Source organism: Aspergillus melleus (genome assembly GCF_016097325.1).
Source record: "Aspergillus melleus strain CBS 546.65 chromosome Unknown contig3, whole genome shotgun sequence".
NCBI lineage: Eukaryota > Fungi > Ascomycota > Eurotiomycetes > Eurotiales > Aspergillaceae > Aspergillus > Aspergillus melleus.
In genome coordinates, this window is record NW_025763372.1 from 4,903,238 (window position 1) to 4,929,565 (window position 26,328).

General features: G+C 50.8%; 11 protein-coding genes across 11 annotated transcripts; 6 read left to right on the plus strand and 5 right to left on the minus strand.

Moving 5' to 3' along the window:
- Positions 1–2,080: 2,080 nt before the first annotated feature.
- LDX57_006729 (uncharacterized protein) lies at positions 2,081–2,884 on the plus strand (the record flags this gene model as incomplete). The annotated part of the gene is made up of 1 exon (XM_046088447.1): positions 2,081–2,884. One exon carries the CDS (start codon positions 2,081–2,083, stop codon positions 2,882–2,884), a length of 804 nt encoding a protein of 267 aa, XP_045944417.1.
- Positions 2,885–5,060: 2,176 nt separating this feature from the next.
- On the minus strand, positions 5,061–6,863 carry LDX57_006730 (uncharacterized protein; the record flags this gene model as incomplete). Its single annotated transcript, XM_046088448.1, has 1 exon — positions 5,061–6,863. The coding sequence occupies one exon, from the start codon at positions 6,861–6,863 to the stop codon at positions 5,061–5,063; it is 1,803 nt and encodes a 600-aa protein (XP_045944418.1).
- Positions 6,864–9,119: 2,256 nt separating this feature from the next.
- On the plus strand, positions 9,120–10,730 carry LDX57_006731 (flavin monoamine oxidase family protein; the record flags this gene model as incomplete). The annotated part of the gene is made up of 4 exons (XM_046088449.1): positions 9,120–9,127; positions 9,186–9,365; positions 9,410–9,598; positions 9,692–10,730. The coding sequence occupies 4 exons, from the start codon at positions 9,120–9,122 to the stop codon at positions 10,728–10,730; spliced, it is 1,416 nt and encodes a 471-aa protein (XP_045944419.1).
- A 251-nt stretch (positions 10,731–10,981) lies between these two features.
- Positions 10,982–12,017, plus strand: LDX57_006732 (translin family protein; the record flags this gene model as incomplete). The annotated part of the gene is made up of 3 exons (XM_046088450.1): positions 10,982–11,190; positions 11,273–11,290; positions 11,354–12,017. 3 exons carry the CDS (start codon positions 10,982–10,984, stop codon positions 12,015–12,017), a joined length of 891 nt encoding a protein of 296 aa, XP_045944420.1.
- A 322-nt stretch (positions 12,018–12,339) lies between these two features.
- Positions 12,340–13,072, minus strand: LDX57_006733 (RPEL repeat-containing protein; the record flags this gene model as incomplete). Its single annotated transcript, XM_046088451.1, has 3 exons — positions 12,340–12,518; positions 12,715–12,815; positions 12,930–13,072. 3 exons carry the CDS (start codon positions 13,070–13,072, stop codon positions 12,340–12,342), a joined length of 423 nt encoding a protein of 140 aa, XP_045944421.1.
- Positions 13,073–14,258: 1,186 nt separating this feature from the next.
- Positions 14,259–15,634, minus strand: LDX57_006734 (uncharacterized protein; the record flags this gene model as incomplete). Its single annotated transcript, XM_046088452.1, has 2 exons — positions 14,259–15,448; positions 15,514–15,634. 2 exons carry the CDS (start codon positions 15,632–15,634, stop codon positions 14,259–14,261), a joined length of 1,311 nt encoding a protein of 436 aa, XP_045944422.1.
- Positions 15,635–16,164: 530 nt separating this feature from the next.
- On the minus strand, positions 16,165–17,674 carry LDX57_006735 (sulfurtransferase). Its single transcript, XM_046088453.1, has 2 exons — positions 16,519–17,674; positions 16,165–16,447 (listed from the first exon to the last, which is right to left on the minus strand). Exons 1-2 carry the CDS (start codon positions 17,481–17,483, stop codon positions 16,393–16,395), a joined length of 1,020 nt encoding a protein of 339 aa, XP_045944423.1. The 5' UTR covers positions 17,484–17,674; the 3' UTR covers positions 16,165–16,392.
- Positions 17,675–17,821: 147 nt separating this feature from the next.
- Positions 17,822–18,259, plus strand: APC11 (anaphase promoting complex subunit 11; the record flags this gene model as incomplete). Its single annotated transcript, XM_046088454.1, has 4 exons — positions 17,822–17,963; positions 18,031–18,062; positions 18,121–18,184; positions 18,231–18,259. The coding sequence occupies 4 exons, from the start codon at positions 17,822–17,824 to the stop codon at positions 18,257–18,259; spliced, it is 267 nt and encodes an 88-aa protein (XP_045944424.1).
- A 289-nt stretch (positions 18,260–18,548) lies between these two features.
- On the plus strand, positions 18,549–19,763 carry LDX57_006737 (uncharacterized protein; the record flags this gene model as incomplete). Its single annotated transcript, XM_046088455.1, has 1 exon — positions 18,549–19,763. The coding sequence occupies one exon, from the start codon at positions 18,549–18,551 to the stop codon at positions 19,761–19,763; it is 1,215 nt and encodes a 404-aa protein (XP_045944425.1).
- Positions 19,764–20,242: 479 nt separating this feature from the next.
- On the minus strand, positions 20,243–23,911 carry LDX57_006738 (putative kinesin family protein (BimC); the record flags this gene model as incomplete). Its single annotated transcript, XM_046088456.1, has 3 exons — positions 20,243–21,193; positions 21,241–23,391; positions 23,441–23,911. The coding sequence occupies 3 exons, from the start codon at positions 23,909–23,911 to the stop codon at positions 20,243–20,245; spliced, it is 3,573 nt and encodes a 1,190-aa protein (XP_045944426.1).
- A 168-nt stretch (positions 23,912–24,079) lies between these two features.
- On the plus strand, positions 24,080–26,195 carry LDX57_006739 (UPF0183 domain protein). The gene is made up of 2 exons (XM_046088457.1): positions 24,080–24,422; positions 24,479–26,195. Exons 1-2 carry the CDS (start codon positions 24,359–24,361, stop codon positions 25,945–25,947), a joined length of 1,533 nt encoding a protein of 510 aa, XP_045944427.1. The 5' UTR covers positions 24,080–24,358; the 3' UTR covers positions 25,948–26,195.
- The last annotated feature ends 133 nt before the right edge of the window (positions 26,196–26,328 follow it).

Below are 26,328 nucleotides of genomic sequence, written 5' to 3' on the forward strand. Positions count from 1 at the left end.
AGTTGGAGAACAAGAGCCCTTCAGGCCTGGATATATGGGCAAGCTCAGGTTAAAGATAGTTAAGAAATCTCTTGGGCCAATGTACTTACGGTGTCAGTGTGTCCGTTATGGGCAGCGGACATTCGCTCGTAACATGCTCTACAGAGCCAACTGGATGACCGAGCACATGGAACCGCGCAGAATCCCCAATTCGCGCTAATTCAAGGTCACTACAGCCAAACCGCGAGACATTGTGCACCCCCAATATAGATAGGATGAATCGCGTCGGGCTATCAACGGTGTCGAAAGAACCATGAAGGCTATCGATGCGGAAGGCCTTCTCCGCAGGATCTGTTCGCTGTGATGAAGCACAATGAAACTTCCTCACCCACGCGGCCCGAGCAGAATAGATCTGAAGGAAGAGACATAGGCTCCACAAGGCTGATCGGATCTGCATGACGGTGTGGGCGTGGTGGGCGTGGTGGGCGTGGAAAGCACATGCACGATCGCGGTTCTGCAGCTTGCCTGGTTTTCCCCTATTTCACCTGTATATACAGCTTGCGAACATGATCAGCACGAGGAATCCAGACCACCAAAACCATAAAGTAGAGTTTCGACAGTCCACAGACTTTTTTCGATCGAATTTTGTCTGCCTTCACCTTTTCACCTTTCTCCGAGGACCGCGAGTTCTTCCTCTAAAAAGGGTTTAGTGCCTGCTGAGTAACGGTCTTGAAAATAGCTTCCTTTAAAACAAAACAAAAAAAAAAAAAAAAAAAAAAAAACTAATGTTTCTCTAAAAGTATTACAGATTTGATGAAGTTCAATTAGACAGTTTATTTAGAAGTATTAAATTAGCAGGCATTATACAACATGGTGAAAGAAGCACATGGCAAAATTCGAAAATCCAAAAATTTTATTCCCTCTTACTCGCGAACATTAATTCCTTGTATTTTTATTCTATGAATTTCCCCTACTATGTCTGCTTTACCTATATAAAATATAGAATACCAGGACCTGTGGAATTGATGCCGAAAATGACGGAGTGCATACATAGTGTACTCACTGACGAAGTATACTGGAGATGGAGAGCTTTGCAACATGTGGATCAATCCGCTCATTGAAGCAGAACGCAAGTATTCCTCCTATTCTCCCATTTTCTTATGAACAAATTGCTTCTTATCACCGTGAGTCGGTAAATATTCTTGAAGTTTGTTGGGATTATACGATATAAACTACAATACAAAAAAAGAAGTACTCCGTAGTCCCCTCGAAGGGAATGAGGTTTTTCATCAACACAAAGGGATAGTCACCATAAATTTAGGACAATGCCTTGCCATAGAGGTATCATGCTAGCTCGTATAATAAGTGAAGCCTCATTTGTTTTGTTCTGTTAACTGGATTCATCTAGACATAAGTTTACACTAACCGTAATAGAGACACTATGAACAGTAGCAATGGGTGATCCCGGAAAGTGATATTAATTAAACCGAACCATAACATGATGATATCGAGAGGTTCGACTTTAAACTAATCCTGTCAGCTTTGCCCATACACGCCCCGACTAAATTCTATCGAGCCTCTTCTATTCGCTTTGAGTATAATATGACTATTCAAAAAACTCCTGGAAAGGTGGTTTTAGGCCATGCTACTTAATTGTAACGAACTGACCATGAACCACTATATAGAGCAATGCGCGTGCCAAGTCGGGGACTTGATATGCTGGTCCTTCTAAGGCAGTAGCTCAGTCGATAACTGTCCCACAGGCCTACTGGAGAGCAGACTTGGGGTAGGAGCGCACCTGCCCAATCCAGGCCCGTAACACTTGATCACCTAAATTGAACAGCCCACAAAGAGAACAGATATTCTCCTGCCGGCACCCCCCAGGATTTGAGAGTCAACCCTCAATCCACCCTCGCGAACGGAATACAAAGGAAACCTCCTCTAATCTACACGTTGTTCATCGTGCTCAAATAACAGGGTTACACTATAAATATAACCATCGACCACTTTCCTCTATCACATCATCCACCCATAGCGCACCTGCCTTTGCTGAGAACGCAACAAAGTGACAGAAAACAAAAAAAAACAAAAACTCGGCATCATGTACGTCACATTGTCAAGCACTGATTGCACCACCATCGTCCAAAGCACGATCCCCCCTCCGGGCCTTAGGCCCTCTATGTCCAAGTGCACCATTGTTAAGAGCGAGCTCTTGGACCTAAGCAGCTCAGACACCTTAACTCGCAGCACTATCCACGACTCAAGCATAAAGGGCGGCCGCTTTGCAGGTGCAGAGTCCCAGACACGAATCTACAACTGCGATATCGCGAATAGCAAACTCAACCAGGTCTCACTTGAGCGCTCAATTGCCCAGAACGCGAAGATGTCGAAGGTACACGACCTACGGAGTACAATCCAGGGCTCGGAAGTCAATTCTTCAAGCCTGCGACGGAATTTACTGCACGGCTCGCGTGTCGTCGGTTCGTGGCTATCTAGAAGTGAGACGCAGGGGTCACATATTGTAGAAAGTCGGGTGCGGCGGAGCGATATTCGTGGAAGTCGGGTGAGAACCAGTCGGCTGGATAGGGCCACCGTGCAGAATTGTCAAGTATCGAATAGTCTGCTGCTGCGAGGCGATTATCAGAATAAGGATATTCATAATGAGATCTGGCAAAACGGGAGGTTTGTGGGGAGTACGCGCGAAATGAACCAGGAGGATTGGATGATGGAGCTGGGCTCGGAGAGCGAGGAGGAAGGGGAGCTTGGAGATGAGATGGAAAGTAGTATCTCGTTTCTTGGGAGAAGAAACAGAGAGCATGGGCGTGACGAAGGACCTCCGACGGAGAGGGAGTTGGAGAGAGAACAGGTGCACTATGACGATCCGCCGCCACCATATTCGCCCTAAGTCTCTAGGACTTTGGAGGTGTGATTCTTATTAAAGATTGAGATAACAGTTTTTAGAACAGTCAGTTCTTTCTTGATTCGCATTTTTTATATACCGTATATTTGTAGTAAATTCATAACCTCATTATATCTAATCATTAGCGGCTTTCTACAAAGTCCCCGCACTATTGATCCCAAATAGAATATTTTGTCCGGGTGGACATCCTCCGTTGGAAGTACCCATAGCCTTTCTTCATATCTATAGACAGTTATGGCCAAAGTACCCTCGAGAAATCCGGTCTGGCAACACGCTACGTCGACAAAGCCCTCCAGCCCAACATCCTCTATTAATCGGAAGTGAATATAGCCAGGCCTCAACCAATTCTAGCCATGTTTCCAACAATGGAAAACACTCAATGAGGCAAAGCCGTGTTCCTAATTCGTCAGCCAGAAAACCAACAAACGAAGAACCCCTATTCCGATAATTCCGAGCGTGGCACTCCGTAAGAAGTGAGCCCTGCATGAAGGACGCCGCCGGGATCTCTCACGTCCGTAACCGGTCAACTCCTGGCTGGCCATCATGTACCAATGTCCGTCACGCCTTTCAAAGACATCCAGGTTCAAGGGAATGTACAGTTCGTCCACCGCCGGACCCAGAATCAAAGGGCCAACCCCAGAGTTCAGAATGACAGTTTGGCACGCGACGAGAATCCTCGGAAAGGGAAGTCATGGCTCCAAGACAAACCGTAACCCGTAAAAGAGTTGACAATGAATCACGGGCTTGGTCAACTGTGGAAAAATTGTTCTCGGACCAAAAGAAGGGAAGAGCTCAAAGTTCTATTCAGGTACATAAGAGCACGATATCAGGGACAGGCCCGTGTAAAGGATGACCTGGGGCTCGTCCAAACTTGATGAGCCTCGTCTTTAACATGGTCCATACTCGCATAGTCGCCACCCCAATTGGCACTTCTTGATGATGTTGCCAAACAGAATACCATCAACATCTGGGAATGATTCCGGTTCCGGCCAACAGAAATCAGGGTTCTCGGGGCCGAAAAAATAGTACTTATGGATCTGCCAGGTTGCAATAGAGTAGAGAACCCAACCAACATGGAGTATCTCAATCCGGACATCCAAGCCGTTATCATTTGCAGAAGCCATGTCGATATCAAGTGGTAATAACATGGATTGCCCAAAATCGGCAAGTTTGAGCTGCTCATTCAGGACTAGGATATTGCGAAGAGCAATATCATCCACAAATACCCTGTGAGAGTGGATATAAGTAAAGGCCTCAATAAGTCCTATAATCCAATCCATTTTTAAGATATCCTTGGGCTCCGAGGCATTCGTTGCAAGATAGGACTCAAGGTCGTCTTCTGCACGGGCTAACTCAATCCCATACTGGGATATTTGGAAGTAAGGAATGATTCCTTTATGGCTTCCCAACCGCCTGAAGACCTCGATCTCATTCTCCAAAGCTTGCTTATTAATTTGATCCATATATTCCAGATCATCAGGGTCGTTGAATTTGCCCCGGTTGATATTTCTTGGCTTTTTAACCACATGGCCGTCTCCTATATCAAGGACAATCCCGGTCATGCCAGTCCCAATTAATGGGAGATTAGGGTAGGGATCATCGGTACTTGAATCTTGGGTACTGCGAGGTTGCCCAGGCGTGCTTGTTTGAGAATTGAGTAGATACTCAGGCTTCATTTGGATTGTTTGAAGGTCTTGGGCTTCCGGATGATCAGGCTGTGGAGAATGCGACATTCTAGGAGAACACCTTAGCAAGAAAAGATAATGAGAACCGTTGACTCGTCTGAATCAGCGAATACACGAGGCTAGAGAATATGGCGGAGGCAGGTACGGGTTTTGGAGAATAAATATCATGATCGGTAGTGCGGGGCGGAAAGGAAGGATGTGCAAGGGATGCCTATTCTCCCCGTACCATCCGCGAGGTTCGTTCATCAACCAAGAGCAAAATACAACATGTCTACGACTAAGATCGGAGAATGTACGAAGGTTCATTTTAAACAAATGTCCACCAGCCACCGTCGTATTATTTGGGGCTCCCTTCCAAAGTTTGTCAATGAGACACTTGATTCAACTTGTCTAAAAGCTACCTTCGAACAGCCTGTTTCATCTGCATGGCAAGTCGCTTCCCCTCAAATATCTTATCACATCCAAAGGTCTAGCAGCTAAGCACCCACGTAGTGAATCTTGGGCTGCGCAGGAGTCTCCATGTCTTTGCCAAGGAAATAATCCACGTGGTGAGACTGCATGTAACCCTTCAAAGTCATAGCGTTGCGATAGGCCGGGTTATGCGCCAGCGTATACAGTCGGATGTCGCTAGGCTGGTCGGTGGTGAAGATGACCAGCTCATCGTTGGCGTCGTTGGTCATGATCACCTCCTCGCGCCAATCGCCGAGAATGTCCCCCACAAAGCCAGGGTATCGACCACCCGGGTTGGTCGCGCCGAATTTACTAGTTGTGACCAGTCGAGGAACGCTGCCCGATACGCTTGGGTTCTCCCAGTCCCATTTCTCGATCTTGCCGTCGTTGAGCAGCTCCAGCAGCTCGTCGCCATCCCACCAGAGGCCGAGGTGAGGCCAGGGGTACTGAGTGGTATCCTCGACCGTCAGTTCGTTGGAAGGAGCGTTGTACACCCCCGAGAAGGACCAGGCTTCGTAGCCGGGGTGCGTGGGATCGATATCGCCCACCATGCCACGCGCGACGTCGCCAGTCTCGTCTGCGTAGTGCTCCCAGATGAACTCGCCGGTGGCGGCGTCGTAGTAGTACTCCATCAGGTTCTCGGGGTTGTCTTGCTGGATGCCGTAGCCCTGCAGTCCGTCTCGCTCGGGGTCCATTTTGGCAATGTGGAACCGGTCGCCATGGATAACAGGCTCAGGCATTTCATAGAGGATGGTGCCGTCTCCGTTGACGACGAAGCCAATTTCTGCGACCTCGTCCTTTCCGTCGCCATTCAAGTCGATGATACGGGTGTTGTGGCCGTCCGCGCCATCAGTTGCGTTGTTCAGCAGGATCCACTGCTCGGTTATAGAGTCACCGTCGAATGTCCAGGCCCCGAGAACGCGGTTGAATGACTTGTCCTCATTGCGATTCTTCATGAAGGCATAGAGATGAGGTGTCTTACCGTCCAGGTAGCCGGCTCCGAACCGAGCAGCCAGTGGGCCACTCTCGATGTAGTCATCGGGAATCTTGCTCCTCGCTCTGAGTTTGCCGGTCTTTCCGTCAAGGATGGCCACCCATTGTTCGTTATCGTCGTCGTTGCTGAAGGTCTCCCCATCCCCGAAGGTCACACCATTCGCGATTCGAATGGCCACCTCGGCGTATCCATCACTGTCGAAGTCGTAGACCGTCACTCCGTCCCAGTTGCCAACACTAATGGCCGTCGAGCCCGGAGAGATGTTGTTCTGGTTCTCGCTGTTGGTGCCTAAGCCCACCTCCCACAAAAAGGTGCCGTTCCCGAGATAGGCCTCGATGCTTTGTCTCTCGTTGGTCCGATCGACGACGTAGTCGTACTCTCCATCCCCATCGAGGTCACCCACCCAAACATATTTTATGCTGCCGCTATCACGGAGAGGGATTCGCACGATGGGCTCTGTCTCTTGATCCGCCGGAAGGACGAACTTTCCGCTGCTGTCTTGCTCTTTGTCGTCGACCACGGGACGCACAAAGTAACTGTTCGATTTGTTGGTGGTGACGTTGGAGTCGACATAGTTCGTTCCACCCGTAAGCACCTTGGAATTAAGTTTTTCTGCATCCCCGTCGCCGGTCGCCCGGTAGATGTTGAACCCAATATCCTCGGGGTCAAGTCCCAGAAGCCGCCAAGTGACTAGGACCTCCTCGTCTCCAGAGCGCACTGCCACAACACCGCGGCCCAGGTTTTCCATCGGCCGAGTGTCTTGGGCATGCGCCAAAGTGGCGATGTCCGTGAAAGCCAGGATGGCCGCTGCCAGAGCAGCGAAGGACGCTCTCATTGTGTTGATCAATGTATCTGTTCGACTCGATTTCTTTGACGATTGAGGTCGGGCTTAGTGGCGGAGGGGGTACTCAACGGCCTTTATATAGCTTTTGGCCCGTCCCATCTTCGTATCGAGGCATATTAAGGAGAGGCCTCGCTATAGTTCATCCGGAACGCCGCCCAGCTGCCACTCATCCGGCTATGCATCGCTCATACCATTCTCTCCTTGATGTGTATTATCCCCTTGTCCGGAGACCACTACTGGGCAGATACCATAAGGAGCATAACAAGGCCGATCATTCCTACCACCGGGTGAGTGGATAAGACCATTGTGTGGTAGAGGTATGAAAGGAGTCAGTACCAACGCAGCTCTGCCTGATCTGCATTGTAGCTAACCATAATCAGATAGTCAGAAATTATCAATAACACGGAGTACTCCGTACTCGGCCCTCAATCATACCGAAGGCGGAGGGAGGAAGACGACACGAAGGGTAAATGATCAGCCGGTATGATGCAAAGACCAGAGGTCATCAGCCACGCCATTGGCGAGCAGGGCGTAAGGTCGATGGCAAATACAATCGGGCTTCTTCCTCCAGCTTGCCATGGCCCGGGTTCGTCCTAACAACAACGGCCCCTAGTCATGCAGGCCCCGTGTCGTCTGTTCATTCTGGGCATTGATCTACATCAACACTACTCATGTAGCTCCTCGGAATATGGTTGGGGGTCGTATGCTGCTCCATTTTGCCGATGTGATGAAAGCTGAATTACCCCTTTCCCCGCATCTGTCAATGGACATTGTTCGCTTAGCCTTTGGTAGTTCCCGATGGAATGCGTCTTGGCGCGTGCTTTTAATATAAAGTCTTGGCTCCAGGGCGGAGCGACGGATGAACAGGTACGGAGAACGGGGCAGGTGGACCGATGGCAGATGGGGAGAATACTGGAGTAGAATATCAGGGTCAAGTGTCAACCGATCTGCCGTCGTGCGTCATGTGGTGCTGCTCCACGATGCTGACACCAAGATGGTCCGGGATGTTGACGATGGAAGGATTGACTTCTCACTTCCGCCGAAAAAAAGGCCGCTTCGTCCGCCTGACATCACGTGTTCATCTTTCGGTATCAACGAAGAGGAATTTCAACTAATCTTCTAGTAGAACATACATTTTCTTGTGATTCCTGATCTGCGGATATTTCACCATCCAGCCTAAGATAATAAGCTTTCTACAGCTCAGTATAGTCACCAAAATGGCTAAGCCATGAAACGCCAATCAACTGCTCGGTTCCTGCAGCTGCTAAACATCTAGGACGGAGAAGCTTAAAGACTTGTACAGCTCTTGACCCTCTCTGTCTTGTTTGGACATTGGAAGATGGTATCCACTCACTCATGGCATGCGCAGTCCCTATCTAGACTTGTGGTACATGTGCCCATCATCCTTTCGGAGAATTTATACTCCAGGAGATGGGTGATGACTATTAGAGGTTTCACGACTAAATGCACCGATTCAGTCACTCTCATCATGTCATCTGCTCTCGTTGCTTGGCCTAATATCCTTTTAGCTCACCACTAGAACAAACGCATCATTTTCAGTATAAATGGCATGCGCTTTTTCTTGAATGACTTGCCCGTCAAGGCCTAGTTGTCCCTTGTTTCATATCAATGCCCCTTCCAAGGTTACTCTCTGTTAACTATCATCTCAAACATAACTTCATCAATCAAGTTCCGTCATTGAGTCGATCTCCAAGCTAAACACCGAAGACACCCCTCCCTACTTCATTCGAGACCGCGCAGCCCAGTATCTGGTCGGGCAAAATGTCCTCAAAACCCTCAAAACAACTCTTGACAAAGAACAGAACGCCAAAGGCTACAAGAGGCTCAAGGACTTCCTCAGTATTCCTGGCCTCCCAATCCCTGTCTTGAGTGACACCCATGGCCCCTTGAATCTACCCCCGCCCCCAGACAGGATCGCGCAACCCAAGCAGCCAATCGACGACTTGCCAAACGGAACACTGTTCCATGTTTGTATCGTGGGTGCAGGAATTACGGGGCTGTTTTTAGCCATGATAATGGATCCAATGTATCCATTTATTACCTATGATATTCTCGAGTCGAGTCCCAGAGTAGGTGGAAGGGTCTATACGCATTGGTTCCCCAGGGATTCGGTCTCTGCTTGGGTATGGGGTGAGTATTATGATGTTGGGGCTATGCGATTTCCAGATGTATGTACCCTCTCTTCGTGTATATGCAGCGGATTTCTAACGGTATTAGATCCCTATAATGGATCGGTTGGTCCTCGTCCATAGCAGTGAGAGGTCAACTGTTGCATTAATTGACTCTTTCCAGGGTATTCAGATTGTTCAGGCAGCTCGATATAACCCAGGACAACGGGCTTCTCATCCCTTATTATCTGCAAGGTTTAAATTGTCCTCAGAGGTACAATGGTATCAGCTACATTCCTCGAGAAGGAGGACCTAGAGATCCGTTCCACTTCGGTGTTTCGAACAATGGCCTGGTTCCTGACGCGTGAGTCTTCGGCGGATGCATGGTTCATAGCTGACTGAACCTAGGACTGTCAACGAGGGAGCGGAAGCTATCCTCGACGACGCATTCGGTTATTACAAGGACAGGCTGAAACGGAATTTTGAAAAGGGTTTCCAGACGCTCATGAGAGTTGATCAATTCTCTACAAGGGATTACATCCGTCAGGTCATGTATGCGGCCTTCCACCTCAGGTTCACGGCACCTATTTACACCTAGTAGGGGCTACGACTTTTACTCGGTCCAGTACCTTGAGACAACATCTAAGTCAGCCACCCTAGACTGGAATGACACAAAACTAACCAGATCAGCGCCACCGGCCACTACGATCAAGCGTTCACCGAAAGCGTTCTCGAAAACCTATCCTTCGACTTCTCTGACGAACGCCCTATCAACTGGTACTGCATCAAAGGCGGTGCATCCATCATAACCGACAAAATGGTGAATCAAATCCGCTACAAACCATACCTCAACACCCGCGTAACCAGCATCGAACACGATCCTCACTCGAAATCCACGCCCATGAAGGTCAAGGTATTAGCGAACGGCACCCCCGAAACAAAAACCTACGACGCAGTCTTCACCACCACAAGTCTCCCCTGTATGCAGCGCATGGAGCTTAGCAGCGCAGGGCTGAGTCGAGCCCAGGTCGACGCAATCCGCACTTTGCACTATGACGCTTCTGTCAAGGTTGCCATCGAGTTCGAAACGCCGTGGTGGATCACTATGTGCAATATCACCCGTGGTGGATACGCAGCCACCGACCTTCCTCTTCGGATCTGCATCTACCCGTCCTATGTGACGGAGAACATAAGACCTGCTACTCTGCTTTGCTCGTATACTTGGGCCAGGGACGCACAGCTTATGGGCTCGCTCATGACAGATTCCAGCCAACTTAACGAAGTGCTGGTTCATGACTTAGCCCTGTTGCACTATGAATCTGCCCATCTTTCGCACCAGGACATGAGGAACGAGATAGAGAGGCAATTCAAAGCCATTCATGCGTATGACTGGTCTCAAGATCCGAATACGTCTGGAGCTTTTGCTCTGTTCGGACCCGGCCAGTTCGCTAATTATTATCCCGAGTTGGTCAGGCCGGCTGCGGACGGGCGACTGTTTTTGGCTGGTGAGGCGTGTAGTGCGCATCACGGATGGATTGCAGGATCGCTGGATAGCGCGTACAGGGTTCTGAGCCAGTTCCTTCGGGCGGTGAAATGGGATCGGTGGGTGAATACGGAGACGCTGTTGCAGAGGCTGGAGGATAGTTGGGGTGTGTTGCGAGAAATCCAGCCAGGTGCGTTGGAGTGGCAGGCAATTCTGGCCAAAGCGAAACAGGACAGAGATAGATGATCTCGGTTTCGTATTTATCAAGTGCGTAGGCTACACTATTTACTGCTCTTTACCTTGAGAATGGGTATACTATGCCCGAGATCCCATCCAAATATCTAGATCTTATCAGATAACAACATCACCCTGAAACGGCTAGCCCCGCGACCATGAATGACGCCCGCCGTTTTCCTTTTCACTTTCAACACTTCCCTCTCCTTCACTTCCCTTCTCTTCTCTTCTCTTCCTTCCCTAACCAATTTCACCCCCAATCTATGGCCGGCACAAAACGCTCCTGGGAAGGCAAACCACTCCGCGACGACGGCACCCGCTCCCAAACCGCCATCACAATGACCAGCGACGAACCCGCGACCCCGATCCTCGCCATGTTCGGCACTTTTCGCGACGAGCTAGACGAGCACCATGATCGGCGGGAACGGCTGATCAAGATATCGAGGGATATTACTGGGTTGAGTAAGAAGATGTACGTTCGCGCTTAGCATCCTATCCTATATGCCGAGTCTTGAAAGAAAGTGGCTAATCGCGATTGATTAATCTCTTGGTAGTATTTTCTCTTTACAACGGTACGTCCACTCCCTCCCATACATCACCAACATCATCCCCCTCTAACCCCATAAACAAAACAGAGTCCGAACCCTCCCAACCCCGACCCTCCCCCCCTCCATCGAAAAAGAAACCTCCTCCCGCTTCGCCCAAATCCACGAGCTCTTCCTCTCCGCCGTCCCCGAACTCAACGCCCTAAAGAGCTGGCGCTACCAACGCCAAATCAGTTCCGGAGTGCAGGAGTATATCGAAGCGCTGTCGTTCCACTACTATCTTCGTCATCAGAGCTTGATTTCCCTGCCTCAGGTCCGCGAGAGTCTTCCGGATGGGATCCTTGTCTCGGAGGAGGATTATTTGATGGGGTTGTTTGATTTGACTGGCGAGATGATGCGGTTCGCGGTTATGGCGTTGTCGAGTGGACAGGCTCAGTCTAAGACGGAGGCATCTGAGGAGCAGGCAAAGGCTGAGGGAGAGGGAGAGGCGGCTGGTCCGTCCAAACCGACGCTGAGTAGCTCGCAGGCTGGGATTGTGGTTGATCTGCAGGCCTTGAGGTTTCTGTTTGAGGGGCTGAGTGTGCCAAGGAGACATTTCATGTTTAAGGATCTCGGGAAGAAGACGGATGTTATGCAGAATAGTGTGGAGAAGGTGGAGCGTGCTGCGTATGGCATCTTGGTGAGAGGGAGTGAGAGGCCGGCGGGGTGGATGCCGGATTTGTCGTCGGCGCAGGTTGACATGGAGAGTTATTGATCTATCTTCCTCGTTCCGTCTTGGTGTGCATGTGAGTGGAGGGCCATTGTGATGAGAAATCAGAGGTCAATACAAATGTTTTCATATCCATGTTCACATGCAGATCACATCATATACTGTGTCTGCCTGTCTGTCGTCTGTCTGTCCAGTTCAATTATTCCACACAAAATCAAATCAAACCCATCCATCCCATCAAGCCAAACCCACGAAGAAAAGAAGAATGACAAAAACAAACAAACGCCCTCCCTATCAACAATATAAATCCCAGCCAGTAGTACCATACCCATCCATCCCACGCCCATCTACTACCTAAACGCATTCTCTAAACGCTCGGCTTTCTCGGATCTTCCTCCTCATCCAAGATCCCCTGAGAAATGAGCTCTTCTGGCTGTGGCCGACTTTGGATCTTGTGGTCCAGTTGGTCGGCGATCATGTGTTTTTCGAGCTCACGGGCATGGGCCTGCAGGGCGGGGGCGGCGTTGGTGGAGGGGAGGATGTTTCCTATTTTTTATCATCTTAGTTTAGTATAGCGTTCATCTTGGGGGAGGGGCTTGGTGGAGATGAAATTTTGGTATACTTCAGGGCACGAGAAGGTCCAGTACATAAGATCAGGCAAACGGGAGGAGGAAGGGAATGCACGGAAATAATAAACAAAACAATAAGCATAAATTTAGAATCAGAAAGAAAAAATACATACTCTCAACCAACTCCTCCCTCTCGGGTCTATGCTCAAGATGCTTCTTCAAGCTGTCTGATGCGCGCTGGCGAGCGAGCTCCTGACGAGCGGCTTGGATGGATCTATACACCGTCATGCTGTCAGTCGGAAACATTCGATCCGAAGTACTGTCAACTGCCATATCCTGTCTCGATAGACCCAAAACTCATGACACGAAGAAACGGGGATCAACGTACGGAGCAACATTAGTGTCCAGCAAAATATGCTTCTCCTTGAGGTCCTGCGGCTCGGGACGGTTCTGGAGGTGTTTCTCGAGCGAATTGCGGCGCTCAGTGGGCGAGGCGGAGAGGGAGGTATCGTCGATAGTGGAGGAGACCATTTTTCCTGTATGATTTTATTTGGTTGAGAGAGTAAAATAGAGTAGTGTCAACAGTCTTTTGTTGTGAGGTAAGTCAGGAAGGGTATGTGCTTGACTATGTAGTAAATGTAGATATAGTAGTTAGTATGTATCTAGACGGAGTATACCGACTGAGGAAAGGAAAAGAAAGGTTCCATCCCGGTGACTTACATCGGTCATGTACGGAATAAATAAAGTAGCCAAGGTCACAGACAGGTACACAATGTGATCGAAGGAAGAAAGAAGAGCGAAAGTCAGATGGAAGAAGTGGCATGGCAGGTCAAGTGATCGATGCGGAGACACGGGACCTGGGGTGCCTCATCAGCGGGGCAACCAACAGATGGACGATGTCATCCCGTCCCGCACTGATTAGCTCATCGTTCATAATTCAATCAGTTATGCTTTTAATGCTCACGTATGCACCTGTACCGGCAGAGTCACTTCATTATATGCAGTTTTCCTAAAGAGCTATCGAAAGGCTATCTAGCAGTTAACCATACACACAATAAATTTTCGCCCCGGAATAAATAGTATAAGCGATCCTAGCATTGTCGGCCTCTACTTGATTTCCTCTCAACTCGCACACAACAATCAAAAATATGCCAATGAAATATCAAGCGATCATAAAAGCACTGCCGTATGAGGAGATTTTTTTGGTTTTTCTTTTTTGACAATAGAGCAGGATTCCGGAAGAAAGAAAAGCTAGCTGGTTTAAAAGCAAGCCGGTCCGAACGTTGTGGTTCCTATGTTCCACCGGCAAGTGGAAGGAAAGAGAAAGCAAACAGCCTGAATCTCCATTGCGACGGTAGGCAAGGAAACGGACAATGACAAGATGAAAAGGCACGTCGGCTCAAGAGATCCACTCGGATCCAGAGCTCCGAGTACCGTAGTCCTTCTCATCTTCGAATGGTCGTCGTGGTTTGGATCGAAACCGTGCCATATCCGTTTCGCACTCATCGTATCCGTAGCATCTTTCCAAGTCCCATCACCTCATCCGTTGTCGAGTCACTGTTTGAGGCTGATAGTCTGACAAGGAGCAGCCCGGGAATAGCAAAAAAAATTCCTTTCCTTTTTCTCTGCTTCGAGTAGCAACCGAAATGGTCTAAGTTGGATTTCGCAAAGTCACGCCCGTCGACACATGTTGGATCAACGGTGCACTGGAATCCGATCAAGGAACCCAAAGTTTTCCACGACCTCGAGTGCCTCCACGAGAGGAACCACGACCGCCGCCTCCGCCGCCTCCACCACCGCGGCGACCATTGGCGTGATGTCGAGACGCACCTGCGATGCCGCGTGCAGCTCCAGACTGGGTGCTGAGGTCGACCGTGGGGTGTTGCTTAGTGGGACCGTTGAGGGACCGACTAAAGGAATTGGGATCGATAGGTTGCGTCGGAATCTCCATGGTAGCTTCCACTGGCGGCGCGGCCGGCTTGGATGCGGTGGCCGATTTGCGATTGTTTGCGGAGCGCGACGGGCCACCTCTGGAAGCTCCTTTACCACGTCCGCGGGGGACAAAAACCAGTTCATCCTCATCGCTCTCGTCTTCATACGAAAGCAAAGACTTCGGTTCGGCGGGCTGGGTGGATTGGGTCTTTTCAACATATTTACAGCGGTTCTTGTACTCCCGCTCCTCGTACTGGATGGAGGTGCGCAGTTGGTGGATATTCTTGACCCCGATGCCAAACTTCTGCGCCCAGACCTGGGTAGGACGATCGTTGGTGACCAAGATACAGTTCTTGGCCGCATTCGAGGCATCGGGACCGCTATGGAGTCGCCACAACAGGGCACTGAGCAACGGTCGCAGCACCAGGGGAACCGTCGGAATGGTCGAACCGGACGCAGAACGGCGATGTCCGTTGACACGCTTAGCCTTGGGGTCCTTCGGCCCTCCTCCATTTTCGACCATGTGGGAATTGGCGCACTCGGGGCTCGTCCGGGAACTCCTGGAAGACGGGCGCGACGCAGGGGCACTGTGGGTACCGTTCGAGGTGATGGAAACCGCATCCGACTCCTTTTTGAAATTTAGCTTGTTGAGAAGCATTTGCGACAAATCGTCCTGGTGGTTGACACCGTTTTTCTTCTGGTCTTTCCCTTTCCCTTGGCGCTTCGCAGGCAGCGCCTGATCCTCCGCTGCCGCCACGCCGTCAAGCGCTTCTGGCTCCTCCTCAAACTCCGGCAGAAAGTACTTTTCGGCCTCCTCCCAATTCTCGTATTGTTCCATGGGCCCCTGCAGGGCAACTCGCTCGGCCATCACATTGTCTTTTCCGGACGTCACTCGGTCGAGGAATCGGACGGCCTCGCGGGCGTTGATGGCGACCTGAGATCCCGCCCGCTTCAAGGCATGAAGGCGTTCAAGGGCTGAGAATAGCAATCGCTGGTGAGCGACAAGGAAACACCGACTTCCGGAGAGAAACTATACTTACTATAAAGAGGAACGACCAAGGTGATGGCCCCGTTGGTCGTCCATTTTTTGATTTCGCTGATATTCGTGGTCAACGCCGTCTCATCCACAGCACAGTGGAAGACCTTGCGCCCTGTCGACATGACTCGAAAAGCGGTCGACGGTAGACACAAGCGACTTGAAGGCGAAAGAGGATAAATTCGGAAACAGGCGCAGGAATCCTACACCAAACAGTTAAATTTGACGACTGCGCCCGAGCCGCACGGCGATGTTAGCGGGAAACAGATCCACGAAGGAGGTTTGGGTTGATGGAGGCGGATGGATCTGATGTGGGGGCAAGCCAGTGTGGTATGAGAAGCATAGGTCCGGGATACTAGGCACCAAAGCCATGACAAAGACAGCTGAAAAAATAAATGAAGGGATTCTGACTCTACTCACAACGGGACCCTGGCTCAGAAAGAAGAATCATCTGTAGCATCTTTAAAAATCTGGACTAGCGCTGAAGGAATGTATTGAGCGGAGAGATGAAGACAGAGAGAGAGAGAGAGAAGCGATCCGAACAGCAGCGGATCAACTCGAAGCCGCGGGACTTTGCACTGACTAAGCGGCGGTCGTCCTCAGGCTTTCAGTGTCGGGTTTCTCCGCATAATCAGGTTCTACTGGGCGCAACTTCCACTGAAAGTCAATAATGTCTATGGGAGATTGGTCTGTACTACATTCTATATCAAACAGGAAACCGACCAGCTGCAACCTTCAAGGTGTGTGCTGTCGCCGTCACACAGATCCACCAGTCCACAAGAGAAGCAAAGCATGGGAATACGAACGCTATGTCATACAGAGTTGCTTGAACAGCATCGGGTCATTCATCTCTCAATTTCTCCTCCGTTGCCTGGTGACCACCTCAGGTTACCTTCTTAATCAGACCGTCGGACGGCTTGACACGCTGTGCCCATTCCCTAGAACAGAAGATTCATGGTCAGCAATGCAAACCTCGAACCACTTGCACCTCGGTAAATCAAACACTTACGTCCAACTTCCATCATACACTCTCCGAAGACTGGGGTCGCCATATTCGGCTTCGCCTAGTGCAGTCTCAATAATGCTGGCCGTGACTCCGGTGCCACAGGAACTGATAATCGACTTGGAGGCATCGATCTCCCGGTCCTCGAAGATCTTGCGTAACTCGGCTCCAGAGCGATAAGTCTTCGTCTCCGGATCCAGCAATTCCTGGAAAGGCAGACTCTTGGAGCCAGGAATATGTCCCGAGGAGAGTCCCGGGCGCGGTTCAGGATCGGTTCCCGCCCAGCGGCCGTAGGATCGCGCGTCCAGGATTTCCACCTCCTTCGCCCCTTCTTTCCTATGTTCCTTGGCAATCTCTTTCAGTTCCAAGTAGGGAATGACCAGCTTCGAGTCGTAAGTCGGGAGAGGATAGGTGGTTCGTTCCACCTGCTGAGGCTCGCCCGTCTCGGTCGGGAATCCTTCACGAACCCACAGTCTGTAGTTGTTCAAGACGTGGACTTTAGGATGTCCAAAGACGCGCAAGGTCCATCCGACACGGGGCGCACTGAAGATTCCCAGCTCTTCCGTATCGTAAACCACAACCTCGTCGTCCCTCCGGATGCCCAGTTCCCCCATCGCATCGGCAAAGGTCTCGGCAGTGGGAAGCATGTGAGGGTACGGCGACTCGGGATCCTTGATCGCATCGAGATCGAAAAAGCGGGCTTGGGGGATGCGATGTTTCCGGAAGATGTCAATGCCCTTGCGACCCTCGGGGTCATTGGGCATGAACCACGCCGCGCAGATGGGAACGACACGGGGAGAAGTCGAGATCTTCGTCGGCGGGTTCTTCTTCAGGGCTTCGCTGAGTTCCTTAGGAGAAACTAGGTAGGAAGAAAAGGAGGCCTGGCGGCATTGCTGCTGAGAGACCGACATCATGGAGCGGCCCAAGCGAAGGGGAGAGGAGATAGAATTACGAAAGGCCGCGAAAGCCATGGTCACAGAAGGGGAGGGGAATTTCTTGGAGAAATAGAGATGAGACCCAATATTTACATTCCGAAAAGCACAATGTCGTCAGATTGTGTAATCCGGTGAAGGAGAAATTAATGGTGGATTAACGAGGAAGAGGCAGGGCGTTGTTGTGGTGTGGGGGGAAAGAGGAGTGCGGAGTCGATGGTCGCCTGAGGTTCTCCTCTTCCGCCATGTGAAAAACAAACAACTCCGCTTCTTATCTTTCTTTACTCCGAAGTACTTCTCGTCCTTCCTCTTCCAACACTAGACCCAATTTCTCGGAGAATATCAAGTCCAGCCCAAATCGATTTACACAGCCCACCATGAAAGTCAACATCAAAGAGTGGAACGCCGTCGCGACCTGGAGATGGGATATGCCCGACGACGAGGTCTGCGGTATCTGTCGCGTTCAGTTTGACGGCACTTGTCCGACCTGTAAATTTCCAGGCGACGACTGTTCGCTGCGTAAGTGTCGCTGTTGCCCCGAGGATTTGGAGCTAAGTCAGGGATGCTAACCAACCTTGTCTCCTAGTACTTGGCAAATGCGGCCACTCCTTCCATATGGTGCGATAGTGGATCTGCATGTGCTCATAGAACCGATTACTGATAATGATAATGACAGCACTGCCTGATGACTTGGATTCAACAGGAGTCTTCGAAGGGGCTCTGTCCGATGTGCAGACAAAGTAAGACTACTGGATCTTTAACATATTACTATACTAATGTGGACAGAATTTGAATGGAAACAAAACGAGGAATAATGCGTTGCAAGCACCAGGAACCCCAATACTGACGCAAGTTGGCAGTCTATATGGCGTTAAAAAGCTCCATGGCACACGATACCCCTTTCTATTCCTTGATTTCTTCTTCGGACTCTCTTGTATATATGTTCTGATCGCATGAATGAATTCCCTGTCGGGCAATACCAGTTGCAGTCACCTGACCCTATCGATAAGAGCACCAGGTGATCTCCAGCTCCTCCAGCTTTCCCGATCATCACGAACTCTCCCCATCCGCTTCATTTCAATCATGTAGCCTGAAAATCTGGACATGTCTCTTCCGAAACATACCACATCTCCCTCCCTATCCTCCTCTCCATCCCGCCAATCCATCCGACGGGATGCCGACTCGAACGCCCCGTCCCGCCCCCAGAGCATCATCGACCGTCCCCCGACGGCCCAACAAACACACCATCCTCTCGGATCAGCCACTACCCACGATCCTCCCCTCGATAACCCTCCCTTCCAAGCCCATCAAGGCGACGGGCATCATGACTTTCCATCAGCCCCGTCACACCACCACCAATCACCACCCTTCCAGCCCTTCTTCACTTTAATCGAAGACGCCAATACCTCCGAATACTACCACCCCACAGTCCACTACATCTTCTCCGATGACGACACCGACATCGTCACGGAAGCTGCGCTTCGCTCGCTCGAAAACGACCAGGACGTTCTGTCGCAGGGCGCCAAGGGAAAATCGAAGCCCGTGCGCACCAGAGATGGAGCAGGAGGAACAGCGGGCGAAGAGGTTTACGACGAAGAGGATGACGAGTTCGCCATCGCAAGAAAGGATCCGCTCCTTCCGCCTCCTATCCCCGGTGTGCGTGATAACTATATCATTCTGGACTTGGAGACTGCGTCCGATGAGACGGCTCATCCGGTAAACCGCGAGATTACCACCGGTGCTTCTTCCAGCCTCGCGTCGCAGACACAGACACATACACATCCGACAGGAGTCCAATCACAACAGCAACAACAACATCCAAACACCACAAACCCACAAACCCAGGCCCAGACCCAACCACCCGACCACAAAGCCCCCCAACCCCAAATCACCGTATCCTCTGCCCACAGCCTGACCCCCTCCTGGCAAGTGCTCAACACACAAATAATCCCAGCACCAACATTCGAGAAAAACACCTCCAACGAACCCGTCAACGGTGGCCTGATGCTGAAGATCCAAGGAACGGCCGGTCTGCCGATCACGCAGCTCGGAAAAGACCGCGATAAAGAGCGGAGTAGCCAGCGGTTGGAGGAGATGATGGATCAGTTCTCGAAGCGGCTGAGGGAGTTGAGGCAGGTGATTGAAGCTGGGGAGCAGGGACAGTTTTGTGAGGAGAGGGGAGGGGAGGGGACAGTGGAACGGGATACGGATGATGCTATGCCGGCGGAGGGATTCCGAACTGATAATGCTCTTGGGGTTGATTTTGAAAGTGGTGCGGAGCACGGGAATGGTGAGGATGGTATGGAAAATGAGGGATAGGGTTCATGAAACATATTTGTTCTCATATAGGAAGCATGTTACTACAATATCACTCGACAGTCAATATTTCGGAGATTGATTCATCCAAGAGAAATACTGCATCGGCTGATGTGGTAATAAAATTATTCCACGACAGGAATATAGAACAATAACAACCCAAAAAAGAACAGAAATCTAGAACGATAATCAAAACAGTACCAGGTATCTTAGTAGTGTCCCGGGAAAACAAACGAATAGAAACAAAACTCCAAGCACCGAAATGATCGGCAGTAAGCAACGGAATCACCATAGCAAAGCCCAAACCAATCGAGGAAAAGCCACGAACACAAGACCCCAAGCGACTGGGACGCTTCATGCAGACCACCACACAAACTCCAATTTCCTTTGTTAAACGCCCATCAATATAGTGCCGAGAGAAAGAGATATCGGGTATAAGATAAAGAAGCAAATGACGAACAAAGAATACAATGTTGACTCGCTCAGGTAGATGGACTACCTCGCAGTCTTCGGCCGCCCGAAAGGCCCGGTGGAGGCACATTCTCCCTCCCTTCCATCATGCCGGCCATTTGCTTGGAAATCATCTTATGTGGAAGCTTGGCCTCGAGAGCATGGCTAGAGCGGCGCCGTTTCGCAGGCTGTTGTTCATCCAGGTCGTCAATGTCCGAACCATCGGTGTTCAATGATGACGATTTTCTCTTGCCGGACGGAGGGTTGTTGGGCGAGTTTTCGTCAATACTAGACACGCGTGGTTTGGCGACGTTTGCATCGACTTCCCTAAGGCCCGTGTTGGAAGGAGTAACGATGGCTGTGGCAGATGGCTGTGTTCCTACCTCGTCCGCGGCGTCGTTGTACACGAAGCCTTTGGTAGGAGAAGATGTTTCGGGAGAACTGTCCGGGGAAAGCTGCTCTTCATCATTGAACGGCAGCACGGTAAGGTCTTTCGACGTTCGCATCCGAGATCTCAGAATATCATGGGGCTCTGTCCGAGGCAGCTCCGAAGGAAATTCATACTGCCGCTTCTGCGGAGTAGCACCAGTAGGGACATAGTCCTCGAGAGGGCGCTGGAGAATGTTTGTGCGGAGCGTCTGGAGAGGCTTGCGGACTTCCTCGGACAAGGGCGCGGTAGATTCTTCAAGATCGATATGCTGCTGCGTCGCATCCTGCTGGAGCTGGTTCACGCGGTCACCCAAGCCGGAAATCTGGTCATGCATCGACGAATATGAGTCGTGGACGTTGGACGCCATGTTCTCCAAGCTTATGATGTGTGCGTCGCGATACTGGCCGTTCTGAGATCGCGCCTTGTCCACGAAGTCGTCCAAGGCTTCCATCTGCTTGTCCATGTTGTTCATTTGAGCATTGACAATACGCACAGTTTCCTCGTGCACCGACTCGGTTGCCTTCTGGATGGAGAGATTCCGTTGGTCGAAGTCCTAACAAGTTAGCAAATGGCCAAAACTGAGCTGACAGAAACACTTACCTCCCAGTCATTCTGCATCTTCGTCTTAATTTCGTCTCGTGAAGCGTTCACGTCCTTGGCAAATTGCTCCGATTTGAACACCCACTCGTCCACCTGTCGATCATAATGGGTCGTAATATGCTCCAAGTTGTCACCAGAGGAAGCGATCTCTTTCCGTACATCCTCCACCTTGCCCTTCAAGCGGCCGTGCTGTCGTTGGCGGGAATCCTCAATGAGGGTTCTGATCTGCGAGAGTAGCACGTCTCGCTCCGCTTCCGCTGTGGCTTGCTCTTCTTCCAAAGTGTGCGCCAGGTGGGACGAAGCGCGCCGGTTCGCGTCTACCGTTCGGAGGTTGGCCTCTTGAATCTCGAGTCTCAACCGGTTTATCTCCGTCTTTTGCCCGTTGAGGTGTGCCACCATGTTTTCGAACATGGCCTTGAACTCCTGGCCAAGGGTGCTGTACGATGCATGTAGCTGAGCATGAAAATCGGTAAATTCCCCAATGACCTCTTTCGAGATGCGAGCGGCCGCAGCAGAGAGACCGTTCAGGCCTTCTCCCACCTTGGACTTGACATCCTCTCGCAGGTCCTTGATCTCTTCCAGCACTTCGTTCATTTCATCATGCGCGCCATGGGTCTGAGATCTCGCCTCGGCCTCGGCTGTCTCAAAAGACGAAGTGCGTTCCAAGAGGTCGGTCCCATTTTGTTCGATATTGCTCAGTTCATTGGCCACGAAGCCGTTGATCTTCTCCGCCATGTTCTTCAGGAGCTGCGAATGGTGAGTTTGGAAGTTCTCCACGCTCATATCAACTCTCTGAGTGACTTGTGATACTTCGGAAGTCGACGTATTCCACGTTTCCATGTTGGCGGTTTCCAAATCAGCTTTCCGCTGGAGTTTGGCATGCAGTCCGTCCACATCCCCAACAGTGCTATCCAGAGTCGATAGCAACCCTGTGCCAGCATCGTATAGTTTCTCTTCGGTATCCTGATGCGCCTTCCGCAACATTTCCTCTTCTTCAAGCAGGGTTTTGGTATCCTTCAGTACGATTTCGGTCTGTTCGAGTAAATCATTTGTTTCTTGAAGAGACACGCGAGTCTCCTCGTTGTCTTTTTTCAAGTTGTTGAAATTGCTGGTTAATGTGAACAGCTCCTGAACCTTGTGACGCAAGTTTCCTTCCATAGACTCGATCTTGGCGCGCTGTTCTTCGTTGACAATCCGGCGCGAATCGTTTTCCATGGTCAAATTCTCATATGCGTCCGGGGTCATGTACACACCGTTCCGGTGTCTTGTCGCAATCAACTCTCCTTTTAGCTTCTCGATTTCCAAGGTGAATTCGCGTAGGAGCGTCTTTTTCGACATGTAGTTGATCTGCGGCTTGTTGCGGATATTCTTGGCTCGGAACGCATAGTCAAGGGTGGAGATCGTTTCTTCGAGGTTACTCCGAGATGGCGAGACAGTGGCGATTATACACGTTTTTGTGCGTCCTCCCAGAGAATCTTGCAGCAGTCGAGTGAGTTTCGATTCCCTGTAAGGAATATGGGGACTTTTATCAACCAAAGCATTGATCACGCGACCTAGCGTGAGCAGACTCTTGTTGATCAACCCAGCTTCGGCGGCTCGCTTGTTCTCTGCGCCGCTGCGCTGGATGTTTTCGCTTCCGGCAAGATCGACCAAGTTGAGCTTGCCTGAGCTGATGTACTCTTCGCCCGATTCTGAGGTTCGCTTGGTCTGGACGGTTATGGTAAACACCGTGTGGCTTCGAGAGCTCAGGTCATTGCACTTGGTCGCCGCCACTTGACGTTTGTGGCTACCAAGTTGGAGCAACTCGATACCGGATGTCGCCGAGTGGATAAAGGTCTCCTCCATTCCCTGCACAAGAGTGCTGCTGTTTTGGCCCTTCTTCGACTCGTTCTCGAAAATTTTCAACTTGGGGTTTTCCTCGGCTGAGAGCAGGTCGCGCAGCTCTTCGTTGTACAATTCGATAAACGAACACTTGACGGTGCTTTCGGTCTCCTCGAGCTTGTTGAATAACGAGTAAAAGACTCGCGGGATGATACCGGCATGGTCGGATAGGATTCCTAGCGTGTCTGTCATATCTCCAGACATGGTGTACGTCTTTCCGGTGCCCGTCTGTCCGTATGCGAAAATCGTGCAGTTGTATCCTGCCAGCATCTGTAACTTGTCAGCAAGGTTCAGTTAACTCCCTCCCGGTAAGTCTCACCTCGTTGACAATTGGAAGGACAATATCCTCATACACTGTCACCTGGTCCGCAGCCGCAGAGAAAACCTTGTCGAACGTATAAGTCTTATCCGACAGGGCATTCGGGCCCATTGACAGTTCCACGTTCTTTCCTTTAACACCCTCGGTCGACACGACCACTCCGCTGTTTTCCTTCAGTTCGCGATCATTGCGACCTCTGCAGCGCACGACCACGTGAATGCTGGTGTCCTCGTTGATCTCGCGCTCGTAGTCTCTCTCCCTTTTTTTCGCGGTGATGCTAGCCGGCTCGCTAGGAGATTTGATCGCGCGCGATGTCGCCGTAGACGCTCTACTCGAGATCGCTGGTGACTTGAGAGATCGCTTCTCTGGGACTGCAGAGCTCATTCTCCGTGTCGTTGGCTGAGCAGTCGTGCGAGTGGTGGTGGTTCTCCTGGTCGGCAGGCCAGAGGTCGGCCGTTGGGGGCCAGCCATGGTGAAGAAGGAGACTCAACGGATAATTCCGATAAATCAGTGTCGAGATTGAGTCAGCTGCATTTACCGCATCAGTTGTGCGGAACAAAATGCAAGGTGGGGAGGTTGGCGAGGGCGACTCTGACAGTGGAAGTTGATGTTGTTTCTCGGCAGGCCCAAAGGGGAAAACGTAAACAAACGGGCACGTGCCGTCATGTGGCCCGGGCGTCAGGAGGTCAGTCCCGCCGCTCACATGATCCCATGCGCTCATCGTCCCTCCTGATCTGATCTGACCTGCCCTGAGTCTTGATTCTTGTTTTGTTCCGGTTCAGAATCCTGTCTCATCCTTTCTCTGTCTATTCTGACTATTCTAACTACAGACTCATCTGTACTGTTTATATTCATGGAGTAATCATCCTCCTTTGCCCTTCATTCCAGCTCCAGGATGAGAACGGGCTGTAGATCATCATGACCGCCACCAGACCTTCAACTCAGACGCAGATATTCCCGGGGAAAGGACTGGGGTTCATAAGCATGTCTACATTTCTTGACCTCATGTAGCTCATGTATTATGCTAACTTTTGCTAGCCCTCGGTGCGTCGCTACATAATGTCCTCAGTCGCGTCAAGTCCCATCCCCAGACCTACCCCGCAATCGACATAGCGTACTCTCCCTCGGATCCCATCCAGAAGCCCGTAACACTGCAGCTGCCGTCCAACGGTCTCCGTTTGCGCTTCGACGGTCCTGACCAACGGCTACGTCTGATCGAAGTTCTGGACTTCTCCAAGATCACTCTTGTCTACAAGAGCCAGGAGGTACTGAAGGGAGTCAAGCCGCAGGAACAGCCGATTTCACAGCAAGGGCCTAGTTTCCGACATGTCTACAATCGTCTCTTCGGTCCCTCCTACCCGGGCGAATACATACCTCCGACCAATCAGTCCCCCTATGGCACATACGTGCTTTCATACCCCGGGGTCTCATTTTCGTTTCCCCTGCAGCATTCCGCATGGTCCGATCAGTGCGACTTTGTAGCGTTGCTGTCCTCGTCGGCGGCGCTGCCGGCAACCTCGATGGCCATATTCCAAGGCGCGTCGTGGCCTGAGGCTCGAAATAAATTATTTACTCAGCAACCGCAGTATCCTCGCTTTCCTGCGTTGGCCGGGAAGACTCGAGACGCGGTGCCGGATGAGGTGGAAGAGTTCCTCATCTTAGGTGCTGGCAAACTGGAAGCGGTTCGCCGATCCACGCCGTCTTCCTATATCAGCCTAGCCGAAACCACACCGCAGGACCTGATTGCTGACTTTGGTCCGCCCGACGCCATCTACCGTAAGAATGATCGAAGAATCTCGATCCACCGTGCCGCTGGCGGTACCAATGGCGACGATCCTCTTCGCATAAGCCCGTCTCCGGGCAGGGGAATGGATGTAACTGACATCGATCATTCGTCCAACAGCGGCACGGATGACTCGGATGACGAATTCTCTCAAATCCACAACCTAGACCCCATGTCGCTTCCCACTGAATGTTTCTTCAATTACTTCCACCATGGCTTTGATGCCTTCATCTCGTACCCTACCACACCCGGGCCTGCGTTCCCCGGGTCCGCTCTCGCGGATCCATCTCCCCCATCCCCCTCAACTAATCTGGTCGTGACCAAGATCGTTCTGCACGGCAATGTGCCTGGGTCATATCCTTTCAACCGCCACCGCCGCAGTCGCTGGAAGGTCAACTTGAACCCCTCCAACCAAATCATCACCTCCGAAACCCGCTACGATGAGATCTCCGAGCGACTCCGAGGTGTTTGGAAAGGCTACTATGCCAACTCTGCGGAAGAGCGAGCTCTGCAGAGGCCCATGGTGCTGAACCGCGGTTGGGGCGACAGCCCTGAGAGTAGCGTGGAGTTTCTAGGCGGGTGGGAGGAAAGTACGGGCAAAGGTCACCGGACCGGCCATGATAACCACGACGGGGGACTGGGTAATACGGAGTTATTTGGTTTTCCTGGACTTCTTTTCGAGGTTCTGAAGAATGGCGCTGTCAGCTGCTTGACCATATATTGACACACTTAGATTGCCGGCGTTAGGCATTATTGTAGTGATTGCTTTCGGTTTAATTTGTATATGCCATTTAATTATACTACTCGGAATATCAATTTGTCATGTATGAGTTCCTTTTTTGTCCGCATGCTCCAAACATTAGCTAAAGATCCCCGGATAGTTACTGAACGGGTGTTTATATATAGATCGGTCAATGCAACCTTTCGAGTCTATTCTTCACACAATGTATATTTCTTTAAGCATATTGCCCACTTAGTATTCAATTGGGCTGCCCATAACTCCCTACGTAATTCAATAAATATTTAAAATAGAACAGAGGTCTCTGAAAAGCTGCCAGAGTTCAGAACATTCGGTAATTTACCATGCGTAATCCAATACCACTTC